The following is a 23,895-nucleotide window of genomic DNA, read 5'->3' on the forward strand; positions in this document are numbered from 1 at the left end:
CCGGGTGTATCTTACCTCTCCACTCCTCCAGGTGTATCTTACCTCTCCACTCCTCCGGGTGTATCTTACCTCTCCACTCCTCCGGGTGTATCTTACCTCTCTACTCCTCCGGGTGTATCTTACCTCTCCACTCCTCCAGGTGTATCTTACCTCTCCACTCCTCCGGGTGTATCTTACCTCTCCACTCCTCCAGGTGTATCTTACCTCTCCACTCCTCCGGGTGTATCTTACCTCTCCACTCCTCCAGGTGTATCTTACCTCTCCACTCCTCCGGGTGTATCTCACCTCTCCACTCCTCCGGGTGTATCTCACCTCTCCACTCCTCCAGGTGTATCTTACCTCTCCACTCCTCCAGGTGTATCTTACCTCTCCACTCCTCCAGGTGTATCTTACCTCCCCACTCCTCCAGGTGTATCTTACCTCTCCGCTCCTCCAGGTGTATCTTACCTCTCCACTCCTCCAGGTGTATCTTACCTCCCCACTCCTCCAGGTGTATCTTACCTCTCCACTCCTCCAGGTGTATCTCCCCTCGCCGTGTTTGAGACCATGGACAAAGTCTCCCTCATACTTGGAGCCCAGGACGTCCTCCTCGACATCAAATCCACTTTGGCGGCTCGGCAACATTCTCCTTCGTTTTCGTCCGGAAGTCAGGCGACTAAAATAAAAAGTCAAACATCATCCAGCTGTAATTGATATTAGTTTCAAAACAACTGTGTGTTGGCTTCAGAAAAGTTTTTCTTTTTCTTTTTGGCTTCGCCTTTTCCTGGTTGTCATGACAACTGGCGCGCCTTGCACTCGGGGGTGTAACGCCAATGCGCATGCGCGTGGGAGCGCGCACAACTCCATTCTAAACAAAGTTTATTGGATAAATGAAACGGAATTGATATTTAAGACATTAAGGGACTCATTATGTCCATTTCATTACATGCCGAATGTTGATAGTGTCGATACCTGCGTGGGTATTTAGTGTCGGGTCGATATGGGATCGATATTGTTTTGGCAGTTTTTTCCATTAAAAACGTCCAACAAAGTATTCGATTAGGTCACGAAGCCGAACAAAATAAATACATTAATAATGTAGCAAAAATGTTAATTAAAAATGTATATATATTCTGTATATACAAACCCCCAAAGCAGTGAAGTTGTAACGTTGTGTAAATTGTAAATAAAAATAATACAATGATTTGCAAATCCTTTTCAACTTATATGCACGGACAAGATATTTAATGTTTGACCCAAGAAACTTATTGTTTGTTGTTGTTTCAAATAATCATTATCTTAAAATGTATTGGCTGAAACACATTGCAAAAAAAGTTGTCGCAGGGGCATTTTTACCACTGTGTTACATGGCCTTTCCTTTTAATAACACTCTGTAAACGTTTGGGAACTGAGGAGACACATTTTTGAAGCTTTTCAGGTGGAATTCTTTCCCATTCTTGCTTGATGTACAGCTTAAGTTGTTCAACAGTCCGGGGTCTCCGTTGTGGTATTTTAGGCTTCATAACGCGCCACACATTTTCAATGGGAGACAGGTCTGGACTATATATATATATATATATATATATATATATATATATATATATATATATATATATATACAAAAATCAGTCATTTACCAAGCAAAGGTAACACGCAAGGACATTAAGGGAACCCCTCATGAAACAGTTCTGTAGAGATGAAGTAGTCTTGTGATTTTTCCCACACCTACATACATATAAATATACATATATATGTATATATACATATATATATATAAATACATAATGTACATATATATCTACATATACTTACATATATAGATATATACATACACATATACACACACACATATCTATACATATACACATACATATGTATATATATATATTTATATACATATATATATTTATATATGTACATATACATATATATATATATATATACACACATATTGCCAAAAGTATTTGGTCACCTGCCTTGACTCACATATGAACTTGAAGTGCCATCCCAGTCCTAACCCATAGGGGTCAATATGATGTGTCTCCACCTTTTGCAGCTATTACAGCTTCAACTCTTCTGGGAAGGCTGTCCACAAGGTTGCCGAGTGTCTTTATAGGAATTTTCCACCATTCTTCCAAAAGCGCATTGGTGAGGTCCGACACTGATGTTGGTGGAGAAGGCCTGGCTCTCGGTCTCCGTTCTAATTAATCCCAAAGGTGTTCTATCGGGTTCAGGTCAGGACTCTGTGCAAGCCAGTCAAGTTCATCCGCACCAGACTCTGTCATCCATGTCTTTATGGACAAGGTTGGGAGCATGGATTTGAAAAAAATAAAAATAGCATAAATTGAACCACTTCATCCATTTATTAGTCAGTTGTTCAGTTTAAGAAAACACCAAGTAACTGTTAAAAAACACTTTGACAATAACGGGAAGTGTTAATACGCAGAGATGATAATGTAAGTCAGAATGACCGAGCAGAGTTCAGTGCTTACATACATTATATACATTAGCTCATTTCACTCACCCTTCATTGAACATATCTTAGAGATAAAAGTTATCAGTATGTTACCAGGACAGGGTGAGGCCAGTAACAGTATCGATCTGTACGTTTCAATTTCTTAATGGTGCACAGTAAATCCATAACAGACATGACTAAGTTAGTCCAATGTGTGCTTTTATGTCTACTGTAATATCAGAAACAATACAAATAAATTCCCTTCAGGTGCCCATTTTGATGCTATTTTGGTGGTCTAATAGTAGAACTTTAGACATTGTTCTTCTCCTCTATTGTGAAAATTTCCACGGGTCCTTTGCTCAGGAACTTGATGTCATCCAGCAGACTGTTGGGGGTCAAAATGTGGGAAGACCCTAGGAATCCAAACGACAAAAAAGATGTGACAGCCTTTAAAAGACAATACAATAAACATTAAACATGCTATTTAAATAGTAACACACCGCCCAATGTATGGTTGAGATAGCATTGGTATTTTATTTTCCTAAAACTATATTTTCAATGCTAAAATAGAAATATCAATTTTCTAAATAAGATAAACTTTTTTTTTAAATTTAGATTTGAATATTGTTATATACTTTCATTTTCGGAACAGAATAAAATAGTTGTACAACATTACACATACAAACCCCGTTTCCATATGAGTTGGGAAATTGTGTTAGATGTAAATATAAACAGAATACAATAATTGGCAAATCCTTTTCAAGCCATATTCAGTTGAATGCGCTACAAAGACAACATATTTGATGTTCAAACTCATAAACTTTTGTTGTTGTTTTTTTGCAAATAATAATTAACTTAGAATTTCATGGCTGCAACACGTGCCAAAGTAGTTGGGAAAGGGCATGTTCACCACTGTGTTACATCACCTTTTCTTTTAACAACACTCAATAAATGTTTGGGAACTGAGGAAAATAATTGTTGAAGCTTTGAAAGTGGAATTCTTTCCCATTCTTGTTTTATGTAGAGCTTCAGTCCTTCAACAGTCCGGGGTCTCCGCTGTCCTATTTTACGCTTCATAATGCGCCACACATTTTGAATGGGAGACAGGTCTGGACTGCAGCAGGGCCAGGAAAGTAACCGCACTCTTTATTTACGAAGCCACGCTGTTGTAAAACGTGGCTTGGCATTGTTTTGCTGAAATAAGCAGGGGCGTCCATGAAAAAGACGGCGCTTAGATGGCAGCATATGTTGTTCCAAAACCTGTATGTACCTTTCAGCATTAATGGTGCCTTCACAGATGTGTAAGTTACCCATGCCTTGGGCACTAATGCACCCCCATACCATCACACATGCTGGCTTTTACACTTTGCGTCGATAACATTCTGGCTGGTTCGGTTCTCCTTTGGTCTGGATGACACAATGTCGAATATTTCCAAAAACAGCTTGAAATGTGGACTCGTCAGACCACAGAAGACTTTTCCACTTTGCATCAGTCCATCTTAAATGACCTCGGGCTCAGAGAAGCCGGCGGCGTTTCTGGATGTTGTTGATAAATGGCTTTCGCTTTGCATAGTAGAGCTTTAACTTGCACTTACAGATGTAGCGACAAATGGTATTTAGTGACAGTGGTTTCCTGAAGTCTTCCTGAGCCCATGTGGTGATATCCTTTAGAGATTGATGTCGGTTTTTGATACAGTGCCGTCTGAAGGTTCGAAGGTCACGGTCATTCAATGTTGGTTTCCGGCCATGCCGCTTACGTGGAGTGATTTCTCCAGATTCTCTGAACCTTTTGATGATATTATGGAGCGTAGATGTTGAAATCCCTAAATTTCTTGCAATTGCACTTTGAGAAAGGTTGTTCTTAAACTGTTTGACTATTTGCTCACGCAGTTGTGGACAAAGGGGTGTACCTCGCCCCATCCTTTCTTGTGAAAGACTGAGCAATTTTTGGGAAGCTGTTTTTATACCCAATCATGGCACCCACCTGTTCCCAATTAGCCTGCACACCTGTGGGATGTTCCAAATAAGCGTTTGATGAGCATTCCTCAACTTTATTAGTATTTCCCAACTTCTTTGTCACATGTTGTTGGCATCAAATTCTAAAGTTAATGATTTGCAAAACAAAACTAAATATTTTTTACATATAACACTTGTTCCCAACTCATATGGAAATGGGGTTTGTAGACTTTGGAAGACTTAAAAATATTTCTTGTTTTTATGAAAATCAATCAATCAATCAATCAATGTTAATCTGGAATAAATGGCTAATATTTATCCCTTTGTGTCGTTTATCTTAAAGAAGCATGAAACTGTGGCGAGAGTAAATGAGGGGTATGCATCAGAGCCCACCTATGATGACCTGGCAGGACTTGACCGCCTGTGTCACCTCGTAGGCACAGCGCATCTCCGAGTAGCTGATTCCTCCGATGACAAAAACGATGAGGCGCGAGCCCGTCCGACGTTCGTCCTGAGCACTGGACTTGTGCTTCTGACGTGCACTGTAAGACAAAGAATAGCTTGTGGGAATATACTACCAATAGTCATTATGTGCAAAACCTTTCAGTGGTTGATGGTCAACACTAGAGGGCGACACTGGGTTTCATGTGATATTAGTACATGATCACACATACATCATATATTTGATTGACAATGTCAGAGTATTTGACATTCCCAGACGCTACGTGCCTTATTTTGCCCTCCCTTCCAAACCTACCTGACAGCTCCAGAACCGTTCCAAGCTGTTGGACACTCAGACTGGTGGGGCCACTCCCGGGTGTCAAGTTTGTTCTCCACAGCATCCTGAAAAGTACACAGTTGTGTCATCTGCAAAAAACCTGGGTGCCTTAATAAAGAATTTTAGTAAGACATGATGAGAACTGGCGGCATAGCTCGGTTGGTAGAGTGGCCGTGTCAGCAACTTGAGGGTTGCAGGTTCGATTCCCACTTCCACCATCCTGGTCACTGCCGTTGTGTCCTTGGGCAAGACACTTTACCCACCTGCTCCCAGTGCCACCCACACTGGTTTAAATGTAACTTAGATATTGGGTTTCACTATGTAAAGCGCTTTGAGTCACTAGAGAAAAGCGCTATATAAATATACTTCACGTATGAATGTTGTACAGAACTGGTCTAATTGATCAGGTGCAACTTAATACCGGATTTCCTTGAATTGCCGCCGGGGCGCTAATTATTTTAAAACCTCTTCACTTACCAAAGGCATGCGGTAAATTTAGGCCTGCGCTTATAAATTTGAGTTTGATGTAAGGATACCATCATGAAAAGCACATTTAATTAAAAAAACGTTATTACATTCATACTTTTAAATGATAAATAAATAAATGATAAAGGGGTTGTACTTGTATAGCGCTTTTCTACCTTCAAGGTACTCAAAGCGCTTTGACACTACCTCCACATTCACACACTGATGGAGGGAGCTAACCAGCACCCATCAGGAGCAAGGGTGAAGTGTCTTGCTCAGGACACAACGGACGTGACAAGGTTGGTACTAGGTGGGGATTGAACCAGGGACCCTCGGGTTGCGCACGGCCACTCTTCCACTGCGCCACGTCTTACTTATAAATGAAGTCCATGCGCAGCTCCTTCTGATCAAAAGCATGGATAACTTGTTTATAGAAGTCTTCCTTATCTTTCTTCAGTTTTAAAAGTCTCTCTGTCTCGATGGAGATCTTCCTTTATTACCTCCTGCTTCGATTGAAAGTCCAGTTTAGAAAACTGTTTTATTTTAGATATGTAATCCTCCATGTTAAAAGTGCAAGCGAGAGGACAAATTAAACGATTGCTGCTTGTTGTCACTTCTTCTGCAGCCAAGTAGTCGCAAGAAGGATCACTAGCGCCCTCTACCACCAGGAGGCGGGAGTCATTTAATGACTCCTATTTGACACACGCAGCTACGGTATATTAATAAAACATAGCTGCTTACTGTTCTTTTTAGCATATTCAATAGCTTGGACCTTAAATCCTACTAAATAGCTCTTAATCTTCTTCCCTTTATGCAATTTCAAATGATTGAAATCAGCCTCCCCCATTTTGAAAATGATGACAGGTGAAGTGTCACTCGTGACGTGACGAGTTTGACCCGGCGGAAATTCTAGACGTGCTAATAAAAAATAATATTTTGACTCGGCAGTAATTCTAGGCAGGCACATACTATAAACCCAGCGGCAATTCAAGGAAATACGATATGTTACACTATATTGCCAAAGGTATTTGGCCAACTGCTTTGACTCACATATGAACTTTAAGTGCCATCCCATTCCTAACCCATAGGGTTCAATATGATATGGGTCCACCTTTTGCAGCTATTACAGCTTCAACTCTTCTGGTAAAGGCTGTCCACAAGGTTGCAGAGTGTCTTTATAGGAATTTTCCACCATTCTTCCAAAAGCGCATTGGTGAGGTTGGTCGAGAAGGCCTGGCTCTCAGTCTCCGTTCTAATTCATCCCAAAGGTGTTCTGCCTGGTACAGGTCAGGACTCTGTGCAGGCCAGTCAAGTTCATCCACACCAGACTCTGTCATCCATGTCTATATGGACCTTGCTTTGTGCACTGGCTCACAGTCCTGTTGGAAGAGGACGGGGCCCGCTCCAAACTGTTCCCACAAGGTTGGGAGCATGGAATTGTCCAAAATATTTTGCCATCCTGGAGCATTCAAAGTTCTTTTCACTGGAACTAAGGGGTCAAGCCCAACTCCTGAAAAACAACCTCGCACCATAATTCCCCCTCCATTAAATTTCACGCTCGGCACAATGCAGTCTGAAATGTATTCTTCTTCTGGCAACCTCCAAACTCAGACTAGTCTATCAGTTTACCAGATGGAAATGCGTGATTCTTTACACCTGAGAAGGCGTCTCCACTGCTCTAGAGTCCAGTGGCGACGTACTTTACACCACTGCATCCGAAGTGGTGTATGGCTTAGATGCAGCTGCTTGGCCATGAAAACCCATTCCATGAAGCTCTCTGCGTACTGTACGTGGGCTAATTGGAAGGTCACATGAAGTTTGGAGCTCTGTAGCAACTGACTGTGCAGAAAGTCTTTGCACTATGCGCTTCAGCATCCGCTGACCCCTCTATGCTAGTTTACATGGCCTACCACTTGGTGGCTGAGTTGCTGTTGTTCCCAAATTCTTCACATTTGTTATAATAAAGTTTACTTTAGAATATTTAGGAGCGAGAACATTTCATGACTGGGTTTGTTGCACAGGTGGCATCCTGTGTCAGTACACTGGATATCACAGAGCGGCCCATTCTTTCACAAATGCTTTTAGAAACAGTCTCCATGTCTAATTGCAAGTCCCGGGATCTCCAACATGTCCAAAACACACCCAGCAAAGTCCCACGGGAAGTTGGGGAGAAAAGTCGAAAAAGTCAACTAAATGTCAAAAAAATCACACCCAGGTTCGAGTCCCACAAGTCCCGCTGCCGGCCGCGCAAGTCCCTGGATCTCCAACATGTCCAAAACGCACCCAGCAAAGTCAGACGGGAAGTGGGGGAGAAAAGTTGAAAAAGTCGGCAAAAGTCAACAAAATGTCCGAAAATAATACCCAGGTTCGAGTCCCACAAGTCCCGATGCTGGCCGCGCAAGTCCCTGGGTGCCCAACATGTCCAAAACGCACCCAGCAAAGTCAAACGGGAAGTAGGGGAGAAAAGTTGGAAAAGTCGGCAAAAGTCAACAAAATGTCCAAAAATCATACCCGGGTTCGAGTGCCACGAGTCCCGAGATCTCCAACATGTCCAAAACTCACCCAGCAAAAAGTCTAAAGCAAACTTTTTCCGCTGAGGGCCGCACACGGAAAAATGAAAACATGCAGGGGCCGTTTTGATATTTTTCATTTTCAAACCATAACAAAATATATGGATTCTTTTTTTTTTACCCTTAGGACTCCCAGGGACCATAGAGGGTCTCCGTCATTAACATGTTGAAAATAAGTCAAATTATTATTTTCATTTTTTATGTAACGCTTACAATAAATCTCTACTTATATCAACTTCAGGTTGATATAAAGTTAAAAAAAAAAAGGTTTTATGCCTCTTCAGTCAAAGACAACTTTGTTTTTTATAGTAAAACTGAAATATGCAGTATTTCCCGCATTACCCGAAACATTCAAAAGCAATGTTTAATCTGAAGTAATTGGAGCCCTAAATACGATCAATAATGAAGGAATGTATTATTATTTCTGAGTAATCACAGTGAAAAAATAAATAAAATCCAACTAAATATCTTTGGGATCCAAAAGGTCCTCCACTCATAAAGTGATACATTTTTATTATTATTTTGTTTTACTTTCAACACTTAAGTTACGAGATCAACTTCAGATATATCTGTCGATTTTACATCTGAACAATTATTTTGTTGGTGTTATGCACTTTTGTCAAAGAAAACACTGTTTTTCTAAGGCAACCACACAATATATGCACATCATATTTTCAACATAAAACATTTCAACTGCAAAACAATAACAGTGCAATACGTTTTCATACCATGGTCACTACTGCCTACTTTGTCTTGTTATATTCTTATTTTACTGTTATATTGTTATTCCCATTGTGGCTTTTTATTTTTTATTCTTATTGTAATATTTCTCTATTTTGTTTCCATTTAAACCCCCATTATTTACTTTTTACTTTTATTTAAATTGATCTCAACGCCGTACACTGCTGCCGGAATTTTAATTTTCCTGAAGGAACTCTGAAGGAATCAATAAAGTACTATCTATCTATCTATCTATCTATCTATCTATCTATCTATCTATCTATCTATTTATTATAAAGTGAAATATAAGTAATTGGAGCTTTAAATAGGTCAATAATTCATTATAAAAATACATTTTTTATTTACTTTTTATCTTTTTTTTGACATTGGCAATAAGAGCAAAAGAAAGAAAGACAAAAGAAAAACAAACAGCCAGCATGGCAGCTTTGTGTCAACATTGCAACTTTTCCCCGTAAGATTTCACCTCATTCTACTTTTTTTAGTGTTTTTTTTAATTTATTTTTGCAATAGCATTTCCAGAATGTTTGGCTGGCCACTAAATAATTAGCTGCGGGCCGTAAATGGCCAACAGGCCGCACTTTGACACCCCTGGTCTAAAGTGTCACAAAGTAAGATGTGTCCTGGGCATGACGTTAAAGTGCATCCGGCAGTGGAGGCTCCTCTATGGGGTCTTGGTGCACTAACCCCTTTACTACTGTTACCCCAGGTGGCTCTTGGCAAAGACCTAGTACCTGACTGCCCCCTAGCCAGGGATACGGTGAAGACCTCAACTGCGGAGCAGGTGGAAGACGGTAGATTTAGAAACTACCACAACGGTGGAAGAAGGCTGCAGCAGAAAAGGGTCCCCAGTCGTCTTGGACTCCACGCCCCTGGACCCTGACGGTCTGTGCACCAGTCTCCCCACGTCAAACAAAGTCACGCACAGGCATCCTCCATAAAGGGATACACCCCTACCAAGAGGTTCGAATGACCACCGATGATGAATTCACAAAAGACACATGTTGGCAGAGTTTCTATAAAGAACAGCCTAAATGTGAATCCAGCAAAAACAAAAACATTTCACTGACCTCCATTACATCCTTTATGCCAGGTGTCCACCTGGAAAGGTTGTACATCTCTTCCTGAGAGCGATCACGTCTGGAAGGTTTGCGAGAAAAGAAACTGGGCTGAAATCAAAAGTATAAGCATCAATGAGCAGGTTTCGGAATATCATTGAAAACAAGGGTGCATATCAAATCAATTAGAACAGACCTGGGCAAAGTAAGGCCCGGGGACCACATGCGGCCGTTAAACTTTTCAATCTGGCCCGCCCGACATTCCCAAATAACTTTTTTATAACTTTAAAATGGAAAGTGATGTGCACTCATGTTTTCTAATGACTATAAGTCTTGAACCATACAACGTATTTCAATGGTTGGAATCTGCGTTTTTGCATGATATTCTACTGACTAGTGTTGTCCTGATACCAATATTATTTCGATACGTTTCGGTACTTTTCTAAATGAAGAGGACCAGAAAAAATTGCGATATTGGCTTTATTTTAACAAAAAAACATTAGAGAGTGTGGCGGACCGGTACTTTTCAGAGGCGGTATGGTACCGAATATGATTCATTAGTATCATGGTACTACTGTATTTCCTTGAATTGCCGCCAAGTATATAGTATGCGCCTGCCTAGAATTACTGCCGGGTCAAACTCGTATCGCAAAATAATTAGCGCATGCTTAGCATTACCGCTGGCTCAAACTCGTTTCGCAATATATTATTTTTATTAGCGCATGTCTAGAATTTCCACCGGGTCAAACTCGTTTCGCCAAATAATTAGCATATGCCTAAAATTTCCACCGGGTCAAACTCGTCACGTCATGACTGACACTTCACCTTGCATCATATTCAAAATGGAGGAGGTTGATTTCAATCATTTGAAATCGCGTAAAGGGAAGAAGATTAAGAGCTATTCAGTAGGATTTAAGGTCCAAGCTATTGAATATGCTAAAAAGAACAGTAAGCAGCTATGTTTGATTAATATACCGTAGCTGCGTGTGTCAAATATGAGTCTTTAATGTCTCCTTCCTCCTGCTGGTAGAGGGCGCTAGTGATCCTTCTTGCGACAATTCGGCTGCAGAAGAAGTGACAACAAGCAGCAAGAGTGAGCAGCCATCGTTTATTTTTTCCTCTCGCTTGCACTTTTAACATGGAGGATTACATATCTAAAATAAAACAGTTCTCTAAACTGGACTTTCAATCGAAGCAGAAGGTAAAAAAGGAAGATCTCCATCGAGACAGAGAGACTTTTAAAACTGAAGAAAGATAAGGAAGACTTCTACAAACAAGTTATCGATGCTTTTGATCAGAAGGAGCTGCGCATGGACTACATTTATAAGTGAAGGTAAGACCATAATAAAGTTTTTTTTATTAAATGTGCTTTTCATGATGGTATCCTTACATCACACTCAATTTATAAGAGCAGGCCTAAATTTACCGCATGCCTCTGGTAAGCGCCGGACTGAGAAGAGGTTTTAAAATAATTAGCGCATGCTTGCCTTTACCGCATGCTTTTGGTAAACGCCGGAGTGAGAAGAGGTTTTAAATTAATGAGCGCCCCAGCGGAAATTCAAGGAAATTGGGTATAATAATACCCGTACACCGTACAACCCGACTAGTTAATATGGTAATCTACGTAACAACAAGTCAGACGAGGTACCGAGCAGTGTGGGTAGGGAGCATTTCCACAGAGTGTTTCCAGAGCGGCCAGCCTGAAATGCGAGTGTCAGGGACAGACGTAGAAGGAGATTTTTACAACAAAGTTATAAAGCTTAGTGATATATCAGATATATCAGAGTGTAGATGTTTTTTGTTTTTTTACCATTCACGTTCATATTTCGCTGTCCGTTGCATTTTGCTTGATTGTAAAATATGTGGCTTGAGAGGGGGTGTGACGTTCAAACCTTCTCAATATTCAGGGTTTTATCGCTTGTAGAAAAAAAATACAATTCCATTCCGTTTTTAAGACTGTCTAACATAACATTTTTATAATTCAATCAGACTTTATCTTGAGGTTTTGTATTAGTTTTCCTAAACATAGATATACCGGCCCCCCAGACACATTTTTTTCCTCTAAATCTGGCCCCCCGAGTCAAAATAATTGCCCAGGCATGAATTAGAATGATAAAAAAATGCTTTTACTTCAAATGAAACATTTGCAACAGTTATTTTCAGCAACTAGGATTCTGCACTTACAGACGTGATGATGGGAACTCCCAGTTCTTTCCAGTTTAGGATAAACTCTCTCTCGGCTTCGATCTTCACATGTTGGATGAGTTTGCTCAAGTTCTCATCTGTTGTTCCTATCAATGCGTGTGAAACAAAAACGTACAGTTTATACTTACAACTGATTGCAATGGTTTCTCTTTTATTTTTCTCACAAAGATGTGAAGGTACAGTTGTGCTGCTGACCACCAGAATGCGTTACCAACACTGCAACCAGCCAGCCGGGGGGAATCAGCAAAACCAGGTTTGCACATTAATTGGTTCAAAATTTATCTTTCTTTATGGGTCTTATTCTACAATGAACTTAGTAAGGCTTAGTTGGCCACATGCGTGGACAGCACCTTTTAGCTCGTATTTCCAAAATTGTGTACACTACTGAATTGGGGTCTTATGGCCACTTATGTGGACACTTATACTGCCATCTGGTGGTGTCAGAAGATTATAACATACAATACAATTTGGGAAAAAAAAGTGTAAAAAAAAAAAAATTTGCATATCACTAAACATGAAGTACACGTGTGTGTACTTATGGATTAAAGTACATCATATAAAAAGAGAATTCTTAGTTTTTAATTCGAATTAGGGTCCAATAAGCCCAAATAGCAAAGAGAAATACAAAAATCATGTAAACAAACAGCTTGGGCCTTAAAAGGTTATGTGAAAAGAGGTGTGCAATTGCGCGTAAAAAGGGTGCGCAGCATTTTACCCCCTCGATTTAGAAGTGGAACGGCACTTTATTAGGAATTTTGCCTATTGTTCACAATCATTATGCGCATTCTTAATATTAAATAAATGCAGCTGCGATAGGCTCCAGCGACCCCCCGCGACCACGAAAGGGACGAGCGGTAGAAATGGATGGATGGATGCTCCTTCATCACTGATTACTACTCACTGCAGACCTCATGCGAGCCAATACAAATAATAAAACATCACTTACTACACAATGTCTGCTGTCATGAGGATGCCGACTGCTGGGATGTGCATATATTCCCATTCAGATATTTTTATTTTATTTTTTATGTTTACATATGTATGTATGTATGTATGTATGTATATATATATATATATATGTATGTATGTATGTATGTATATATATATATATATATGTATGTATGTATGTATGTATGTGTATGTATTTGAATATGTATATATCGGAAAGTATCGGTTTCATAAAGTAAAATGTATGACTTTTTAAAACGGAGTCGTACACGGATGTAGGGAGAAGTACAGAGCGCCAATAAACCTTACAGGCACTGCCTTTGCGTGCCGGCCCAATCACATAATATCCACTGCTTTTCACACACACACTAGTGAATGCAAGACGTACTTGGTCAACAGCCATACAGGTCACACTGAGGGTGGCCGTATAAACATCTTGAACACTGTTACCCTAACACAACAGAACAAATACCCAGAACCTCTTGCAGCACTAATTCTTCCAGGACGCTACAATATACACCCCCGCCACCTCAACCTCCTCATGCTCTCTCAAGGGGAGCATGCCCCAAATTCCAAGCTTCTGTTTTGAGGCATGTTATAGAAAATAATGCACTTTGTGACTTCAATAATAAATATGGCAGCGCCATGTTGGCAGTTTTTTCCATAACTTGAGTTGATTTATTTTGGAAAACTTTGTTACATTTTTTTATGCATCCAGCGGGGCATCACAACAAAATTAGGCAGAGTAATGTCTTAATTCCACGACTGTATATATCAGTTGATATAAGGAATCGGTAATTAAGAGTTGGACATTATCGGAATATCGGCAAAAAAGACATTATCGGACATCTCTAAAAAACACTTGAGCTCAAACGGGAGAATAGGGCCCTAACAGACTTAAAAAGATGAGATTTATGCTGAAGAATAATATAAATGTACCATTGAGGCTGAAGATGTAAAGCAGCACAGCTCGGATCCTGTCATAGGTGCTGTATGGGTGCAGTAGCACTGGCAGCAGAGTCCGCATAGGATCCTTCACTTTGCCCCCGTCTGCGTCCAAGCCCACAGCTAGGTCCTACACAGTGACGAATCACATCCATGAAGCAATCCATATAAATTAAATAACTCCATATATTCAAAATTGTGTCACATGCAATTTCAACTTAACAAAATAACAATACAAGACAGACCTGCTCAGCCTTGCACAGCTTCTCCACATTGTTTGAAAAATGTTTCATGCAATCTTCGGCCAACTGAAGATGAACAGATTTCTTTCGGTGAGGAGAAAAAAAAAGGCAGAATTAATTCAATGCACTGCGCGAATACTCAACATAAAACATAATAATCCACATGGTGGGAAAGTTGCAAGATTAGGCTTGAGTTTAGGATGATTACTTCATTAATTTATATTTCATAATCTCTCACAATAAAGTATCACACATCTTGGCATATATTACCAATATATCATCACAGACGGAGTTAATTCAACATGTTATCATCTTTGCAACAGATACGTTTACAATGAATAATACAATATTCATGCCTAAAAAATTACTAAAATAGTATTTAGTACCAAAAGCTTTCAATCGAGTCTCTATAAAGAGACCAGACCAGGGATGTCCAAAGTGCGGCCCGAAGCTAATTGTTTACCGGCCCGCCACACATTCTGGAAATGTTATTGCAAAAATAAAAAATAACATTACAAATATTGAAATGATGTGAAATCTATCGAGAAAAAGTTGCAATGTTGACACAAAGCTGCCATGCAGGCTGTTTTTTTTTTTCTTTTGTCTTTATTTTTCTATGTAAAAACCATCTTTACCATGAATTGATTAACCTGGACCCGACTTAAACAAGTTGAAAAACTTATTGGGGTGTTACCATTTAGTGGTCAATTGTACAGAATATGTACTGTACTGTGCAATCTAATAATTACAAGTTTCAATCAATCAATTATTTATTTTTTAGCCATTGCTCAAAACAAAAAATAATGACAAAAAAAAGATCCATGCTATAATGAATTATTTTCAAAGCTCCAATTAGTTCAAATATTTTACTTTAAAATTTTTTATGTGGTAAATATTGCACATATTGTGCAGTTGCCATATAAAAACAAAGTTTTTTTGACAAAAGAGCATAAAACAAACAAAATAATAGTTAAAACGTAAAATCGACAGATATATCTGAAGTTGATCTCATAACTTAAGTGTTGAAAGTTTTAAAAAAACCTAATAAAAATGTATCACTTTCTGATGGGGCACCCTTTGGATCTCAAATATATTTAGTGGTATTTTATTTATCTTTTCACTGTGATTACTCAAAAATAATAAAGAATTAAAATCAATGGTGTCCTGTATTATTGATCTTTAAGGGCTCTAATTACTAAATACTGCATATTTCAGTTTTAATATTAAAAAAATTAAGATGTTTTTGACAGAAAAGCCATAAAACCTTTATTTTTTATTTTTAAGTTGATATAGAGATTTACTGTAAGCGTTAAATTAAAAAAAAATAATAAAAATGTGACTTATTTATAACTTTTTAATAACCGAGAACCTTTATGGTCTGCGGAATCCCTAAAGGTAAAAAACATTTTAAAAATCCATATATTTTGTTATGGTTTGAAAATGAAAAATATCAAAATGGCCCCTGCATGCTTTAATTTATCTGTGAGCGGCCCTCAGTGGAAAAAGTTTGGACACCCGTGGACTAGACTAAGCTAAAACAAAATCTCGTTGACATGTATGACTTAAGTATTATTATGACAATGACAATAAATACATTGATTGATTGATAGATTGATTGATTAAAAAAGCAAATGTCACAATAGAGTTCCATTAAGAAAATGGGAAAGGTTGCTGGCTCCTAAAGATTCACTCAATAATGGAACATACCGCTGTCAGTTGTTTACGAAAAGATGGCATCTTTTTCATCATTTGGGCTAAATTGCTGATGGTGATCTGAAAAACACAAACACTTAAACATTAGCACAAAAAAAATAAATACATAAATCAGTTATGTTTTGCAAACAAAAAAAATGGTTCCTGTTATTGAACATTGAAACAGGAGGTGCAATGCACTTCTCAACTATGACAAACAACAGAAATTATGGTATTGCGAAACTAATAACCCTCCAACACAGAGAAGCTAATAACACAATAATAGAAAAAATTCAAAAATTGAAGGGATGGTTTGACAAAAACAGTCTATCCTTAAACCCCAATAAAAATAAGGTAATTCTATTTGGTAACAGTAGAGGAGAAAGTTAAACACAAATAGACATTGACAGGGAAAAAAATACAAATTAAGTGTATTTATAGATGATAAAATGAACTGGAAATCTCCTATAAAATATACAACATAAGGTGGTGAGAAAAGTTTTTATAATGAATAAAAAAAAATATGTTACCGACAAAAAATCACTCCATGTTTTGTACTGCTCTCGAGTTTTACCATTTCTAAGTTGTTGTGGAAATATGGAAATAACTACAAAAGTATTTTTAATTCACTAACCAAGTTACAAAAAAGGCCAGGTAGGATAATATATAATGTTGGCTATAGAGAACGATCAAACCAGGGCTGGCCTTTTTTAATATCTCGATATTTTTAGGCCATGTCACGATACACCATATTTATCTAGATATTTTGCCTTAACCTTGAATGAACACATATAATCACAGCAGTTTGATGATTCTATGTGTCTACATTAAAACATTCTTCTTCATACTGCATTAATATATGCTACTTTTATACTTTCCTGCAGAGAAGGAAATCACAACTAAAAGTGTATTTATTAAACAGTTATTGAGCAGTGGCACAAACATTCATGTCATTTTCAAAATAGAAAGATCAAGATTGTCAGAGACATTTTAAAACAAGCTATGAGTGCACTTTTGTGCATGATGTCACTAAGGAGACATATCAAAACAACACTAAATTAGAGTGCACTTTTTGTACAGAACGCCACTACAATAGTTTAAAACTAATAAAGTGCACTTTTGTGCATGATGTCACACAATATATTTCAATAAGTGTCAAATAAAAATGAGCTGCATAATAGAAAATCAAATTGCTATGTGGTAGCATCTTTGTCACGTTTTGCTGGCATCAAATTCTAAAGTGAATGATTATTTGCAACAAAAATCATATTTGTCAGTATCAACATCAAATATGTTGTCTCTGTAGCATATTCAACTGAATATGGGTTGAAAATTATTTGCGAATCATTGTATTCCGTTTATATTTACATCTAACACAATTTCCCAACTCATATGGAAACGGGAGGAAGCCGGAGTACCCGGAGGGAACCCACGCATTCACGGGGAGAACATGCAAACTCCACACAGAAAGATCCCGAGGCCTGGATTTGAACCCAGGACTGCAGGAACTTCTTATTGTGAGGCAGACGCACTAACCCCTCTGCCACCGTGAAGCCACCTCCAAAGACATGCACCTGGGGATAGGTTGATTGGCAACACTAAATGGTCCCTCGTGTGTGAATGTGAGTGTGAATGTTGTCTGTCTATCTGTGTTGGCCCTGCCATGAGGTGGCGACTTGTCCAGGGTGTACCCCGCCTTCCGCCCGATTGTAGCTGAGATAGGCGCCAGCGCCCCTCGCGACCCCAAAAGGGAATAAGTGGTAGAAAATGGATGGATGGATATGGAAACGTGGTTTGTAAACTAATAATAATACCAATCGTATTTTGGTGGCGAACAGTGAGTGTCAAGTGATTTAAAACATACCTTTCCATCCGGCTGTTTTTTGCTGGCGGATATTTCCTTTACCATCTTAGGGATTTGTCTGGTTTAGAAAGATATTTAAAGTGTACAGTGAGAATGTTAATGATTGGAGTTGTTTACATGCCCCTTTACCTCCTCCTGCCCCACCATAATGTCTCACACTTACTCGGACACCTCAGCAATGTGTTTGTGCCTCAACTTGACCCAGAGCATGTCGTCCTCATTCAGCAGGGCCTGCTTCTCTGTGCCGTCTTTGGACTTGTACCTGCCAACAAGACCAAGTCCCAGCCATTTAAATACTGTACGTATGTGTAAACAATTTCTATCTCTTTTTCAAATGTATATCAAACAATGTTTGCGCAATATTGGTGACTTAAAACCTAATTAGAAGTGTGAATTACTTGTATGTGTCATTCTGGATATCAACAAGGTCGTAAGCCATGGCCTGGTAGGTTAGCTCATGCAGGATAGGGCTGACCGGGTCAAACCCTCTTTCGACTATCAACAGCTGGGCCTGAGTTTTTTCCTAGTAGAGAGGGTAAATACAGGAGAGGTCATAAATAACAGGAGACATGGGCAGATTTTTTTGTTCTGTTTTGTCACACGCTAAATGTATTTCCAAAGCGAAGGCTTTGTTTTCTCTGTCAACAAAGCGGATGTCTCACCTTTTTCTTGGTGCGGTCGTCCAGCGTGTAGTGTCTGGACAGTTTGTTGTCTACCAACTCTGCAAGGATCTTGGCATTTTCCATGTTGGCGTCTCTAGTTGGCAAAATAGGAGTCAACATGAGCTACTGGACTGCAAAATATTTGCCATTTGCCAAGATTTGACATTTCTAGAGAGTTCCAAACATATTGCTGGGTATTATGGACAAACAGCTCAATTTTAGTTTCCTCTGACCACAGAACTTTCCTCCAGAAGGTCTTATCTTTGTCCACGAGATGTCAGATGAAGCAAAACTTGAGTTGTTTGGCCACAATACCCAGCAATATGTTTGGAGGAGAAAAAGTGAGGCCTTTAATCCCAGGGTCACCATTCCTACCGTCAAGCATGGTGGTGGTAGTATTATACTGTGGGCCTGTTTTGCTGCCAATGGAACTGGTGCTTTAAATGGGATAGTGAAAAAGGAGGACTACCTCCAAATTATTCAGAAAAAAATAAAATCATCAGGGTCTTGGGCGCAGTTGGGTGTTCCAACAGGACAATGACCCCAAACACAGGTCAAAAGTGGTAAAGGAATGACTAAATCAGGCTAGAATGAAGGTTTTAGAATGGCCTTCCCAAAGTCCTGACTTAAACATGTGGACAATGCTGAAGAAACAAGTCAATGTCAGAAAAGCAACAAATTTAGCTGAACTGCACCAATTTTGTCAAGAGGAGTGGTCAAAAATTCTAGCAGAAGCTTGTGGATGGCTACCAAAAGCGACTTATTGCAGTGAAACTTGCCAAGGGACATGTAAGCAAATATTAACATTGCTGTACGTATACTTTTGACCCAGCAGATTTGCTCACATTTTCAGTAAAACCATAACAAATTCATAAAAGAAGCAAACTTCATGAATGTTTTTTGTCCCCAACAAGTATGTGCTCCAATCACTACATCACAAAAGAATAAATTATAGAAATGATTAGAAACTCAAGACAGCCATGTTCTTTACAAGTGTATGCAAACGTTTGCGACTGTACATCATTGCTGATTATGCAAATATATATGATGATGTCATATTAATCCTGCCCCCAACACGCCACTAGCCACGCCCACACCAGCTCAAGTATATTGGCAAACCGTGGAAAAAGACATTATTGAGTTTATTTTCGACTGTGTAATAGGAGTGAGGACTTCAGGACATATCTTTAAACTTAGACTTAGATGAACTTTATTGATCCCCAAGAAAAATATATATTTTTTATGCTAATTTAAATGACTGTGGAGTCAAATTTACACAACATTTACACCAAACTATATCCAATACATATTTTATAGACCACAAGTAAGTGTTTTAAATGTAGATTACCGTTTTTTTCGTGGTATAAATCGCTCCGGAGTATAAGTCGCACCTGCCGAAAATGCATAATAAAGAAGGAAAAAACATATATAAGTCGCACTGGAGTATAAGTCGCATTTTTGGGGGAAATGTATTTGATAAAACCCAACACCAAGATTAGACATTTGAAAGGCAATTTAAAATAGATAAAGAATAGTGAACAACAGGCTGAATAAGTGTACGTTATATGAGGCATAAATAAAACTCATTTGTATACTCTAGCCTTTAAATAGACTCCCTTTTTAGACCAGTTGATCTGCCGTTTCTTTTCTTTTTCTCCTATGTCCCACTCTCCCTTGTGGAGCGGGTCCAGTCCGATCCGGTGGCCATGTACTGCTTGCCTGTGTATTGGCTGAGGAACATCTCTGCGCTGCTGATCTGCCTCCGCTTGGGATGGTTTCCTGCTGGCTCTGCTGTGAACGGGACTCTTGCTGCTGTGTTGGATCCGCTTTGAACTGGACTCTCGCGACTGTGTTGGATCCATTATGGATTGAACTTTCAAAGTATTTTGTTAGACCAGCTCGACATCCATTGCTTTCCTCCTCTCCAAGGTTCTCATAGTCATCATTGTCACCGACGTCCCACTGGGTGTGAGTTTTTCCTTGCCCTTATGTGGGCCTACCGAGGATGTCGTAGTGGTTTGTGAAGCCCTTTGAGACACTGGTGATTTAGGGCTATATAAGTAAACATTGATTGATTGATTGATTGATAAATAACCAACTGAGAAGGTGCCTGGTATGTTAACCTAACATATTATGGTAAGAGTCATTCAAATAACTATAACATATAGAACATGCTATACCTTTACCAAACAATCTCTCACTCCTAATCCATAAATCCCATGAAATCTTATACGTCTAGTCTCTTACGTGAATGAGCCAAATAATATTATTTGATATTTTACGGTAATGTGTTAATAATTTCACACATAAGTCGCTCCTGAGTATAAGTCGCACCCCTGGCCAAGGTATGAAAAAAACTGCGACTTATACTCCGAAAAATACGGTAAATCGTTATAGGTCCCGTTTCAAAAAATGATGATCAGGGCCACCCCCAAAATCTAATCACTTGTTCCTTTCTGAAATGTTCATGAAAATTCACACCTAACGTTATGAGCTATGTTGTTAACTAAAAGACAGACAGACAAACTAGAAAAGCACTCAGAGAGCACAGACCTCTATCTCTCAACAGTAAAAAAAAAACAACACAAAAAACATTTAAACAAATCCTGAATCCAGACGGGGATCCGTAAAATGTTCACTTGTTCCTTATTTCTTTTGAACATTTTCTCAAACTTTTATAAAAATCCGCTCCTAACTCACTCACTCCAGCGAATAAGTAACCTAATTAGCTATTGTAATGTTTTTCAAACAATTATTTATTGTGTAAATATTTGTTTTTCCTTTTAAAAGGCATGTTACATGTTAAAATTGTGTTTTGCGAGGGCCAGACAAATTGTTTTCATTTCATTTGAACGGGCTGGGTTGCTTTGACATACGAGTGTTGTTAGTTATGAACTTGGACATTGAACGCATCGTGCCAAAAAAATGTAAGGGTCTTAGTGGCAGATGACTGTCAACTAGCAATGGGAACGGCCCCTTTATCACTAAAAACAAGGTGCGGTGAATCAGTATCAAATTAGTCCTGGTCTTTGATACAAGTATTGGTTTCAGTGAAGATCTACTTTTCAACATTTGATACAAACTTCTAAAGCGCTCTGTCTCTATAAACAAATCCTGTTTTTACAGAACAAGCTTTTCCCATCGACACCCAGTGTCTCCTTCAGGCAAGAGGTGTGTAATCAGAGTAAAAGACATTGTCCCTGGCTTACTTTTTGTATCGGACCCCCGGGTATTCGTCTAACGTGGCGCAGAGCGTGACGAGCTGGTCTGCGAGCGTCTCCAGCGTCTTCTTTCTGTCCTGGCTGTTGGGACTGTAGATGCTCTGAAAGGCTCCCGGATTATCACAGGTGAACACCTGAAAAGCATTCAAAACTTGCTGTGTAAATGAGGGTTAACACCAGGCTGAACCATCACAATCACTAGTTAAAATAAAGTGATATATTGTCTTTACACCTGGCATTATTATGAAAATAGCTCATTTCTATTATATGATTAAGTATGAGAGATTCGCAAATGTTCATCCTTTCATACATTACACAAACAGTATTTTATCTTTCTCCAAAATAAAACATAAGCTACAGATGGAGTGCCTCGGTTGGTAGGGCGGCCGTGCCAGCAACTTGGGGGTTTCTGGTTTGATCCCCAGCCTCTGCCATCCTAGTCACGTCCACTGTGTCCTTGAGCAAGACACTTCGCCCTGATGGGTCGTGGTTAGGGCCTTGCATGGCAGCTCTCGTCATTTGCGGAAATAATGTGAAAGTGCTATGCAAGTATAACCCATATGTATCGTAATCTACACTTGCTTTTTTTAAAATGAAAATATGATTACACAGTGAAAAGGTGACCGTTTAATTTTTCGTCCTTCCCCCATCTCCTCCCACCAGTTCACTGATGGAAGAGTATGTTGCATAATGCATACTCTTCCATCCTTTGGAGTGCCAAGTGCTAGCAGGCTGTCCTGTTTGTTTATTTATTTTCCCAAAAATGTCAATGTTGTAAAGACAAGAATAGCCTTGAAGGGGACTTGTGATGGTTTTAATCTACATTTATAACCTCCTTTTTGTTGCAAGTTGTTTGCCACAAGAAGAGCTTTGATGGTTTTAATCTACATTTATAACCTCCTTTTTGCTGCAAGTTGTTTGCTTGTAAAGGTGTTCCTTTATTGCAGTTGAAAACCCTCCAGGCGCCACTCTTGCCAAAAGTATCAGAATGTATAATTTGAAAATTTGGGGCGGTATAGCTCGGTTGGTAGAGTGGCCGTGCCAGCAACTTGAGGGTTGCAGGTTCGTTTCCCACTTCCGCCATCCTAGTCACTGCCGTTGTGTCCTTGGGCAAGACACTTTACCCACCTGCTCCCAGTGCCACCCACACTGGTTTAAATGTAACTTAGATATTGTGTTTCACTATGTAAAGCGCTTTGAGTCACTAGAGAAAAGCGCTATATAAATATAATTCACTTCACTTCACTTCATTTACCATAGGACATAGCGTTAAATCGTGCATGTCATAAAAAAAAAAAAAAAATGTCAGAATAATTTTCGTCCAAGTTATCACACAACTTTGTGTTACATGGAGTTCAGCTCGCCCTGCGAGGGGACAAAAGCTGTCTTTGATCCTACCAAGTAAAAGGCTTGTTAAACTCCACTGTGTAGGATGGGGAGCGACATGAGGGTGTCGGTTTCTTTGATGTATTGTAATCCACAGGAAGATTTTGTCTTTACCCGAGATCTACAAAGCGGAGAGGAGGCAGGGCCTGACCTCTCTCCACGCACCTTTTCTTTGATCTGTTTTACGACCTTTTCTTTTAACTGTTTTGTAACCAAAGGCGATGGCTGTTTACGACCCCCCTCCCTTAGAAACAGCCGTTGCCATGTAATCAGCGAAAGTCCAAATAAAAGAAGAGGCCCATATCTATGCATTTCTCCTCATTTAACCAGATTTAATTCTGTCTCTGTTTAATTCCTTGCTTCTTGTCTTGTTTAATGGATGTCATCAGTGTTTGAACCTGACACAAAGTACACACATCTCTTAATATAAAGATATAAAAACATACTTGTGCTTCTTGAGGCATGAAGGATATGTTAATTTCTTTACATATCCGGATGTACTTTGCACAGTTCAGCTTCATATTGTGGAATAGGTCATCAGGGCAGTCTGAGGAACAGATTTGTTGCATGTTGTGATTCTCGTTATTAACAGAACAAATTGAAGTAGTTACTTACAATCAGTGAAATAAACATATGCTGATTTGTACTTTGGTTTGGACTTGAAATCGGCAATAAAGGCATCCACGGACTAAAAAACAAACAAAAAACAACACAGTGTTACAATGCCATGC

The 23,895-nt window shown here is 39.2% G+C and overlaps 1 protein-coding gene across 2 annotated transcripts in view; it reads right to left on the reverse strand.

The window, feature by feature from the left end:
• Positions 1-2,319: 2,319 nt before the first annotated feature.
• stxbp3 (syntaxin binding protein 3) overlaps positions 2,320-23,895 on the reverse strand; it is a 33,165-nt gene continuing 11,589 nt past the window's right edge. For both annotated transcript variants that reach the window (XM_061883878.1, XM_061883879.1), the window contains 15 exons: positions 23,780-23,852; positions 23,611-23,711; positions 21,767-21,912; positions 18,558-18,651; positions 18,294-18,418; positions 18,059-18,157; positions 17,896-17,953; positions 16,047-16,112; positions 14,343-14,423; positions 14,092-14,227; positions 12,184-12,290; positions 10,012-10,110; positions 5,148-5,233; positions 4,784-4,932; positions 2,320-2,847 (listed from right to left, as the gene is read on the reverse strand). In XM_061883878.1, the coding sequence (XP_061739862.1) occupies positions 2,744-2,847; positions 4,784-4,932; positions 5,148-5,233; positions 10,012-10,110; positions 12,184-12,290; positions 14,092-14,227; positions 14,343-14,423; positions 16,047-16,112; positions 17,896-17,953; positions 18,059-18,157; positions 18,294-18,418; positions 18,558-18,651; positions 21,767-21,912; positions 23,611-23,711; positions 23,780-23,852 (1,524 nt within the window). In that variant the 3' untranslated portion in view covers positions 2,320-2,743. The remainder of the gene's footprint in view (positions 2,848-4,783; positions 4,933-5,147; positions 5,234-10,011; positions 10,111-12,183; positions 12,291-14,091; positions 14,228-14,342; positions 14,424-16,046; positions 16,113-17,895; positions 17,954-18,058; positions 18,158-18,293; positions 18,419-18,557; positions 18,652-21,766; positions 21,913-23,610; positions 23,712-23,779; positions 23,853-23,895) is intronic.

This window comes from Nerophis ophidion, linkage group LG22 (assembly GCF_033978795.1).
Source record: "Nerophis ophidion isolate RoL-2023_Sa linkage group LG22, RoL_Noph_v1.0, whole genome shotgun sequence".
Taxonomy (NCBI): Eukaryota; Metazoa; Chordata; class Actinopteri; order Syngnathiformes; family Syngnathidae; genus Nerophis; species Nerophis ophidion.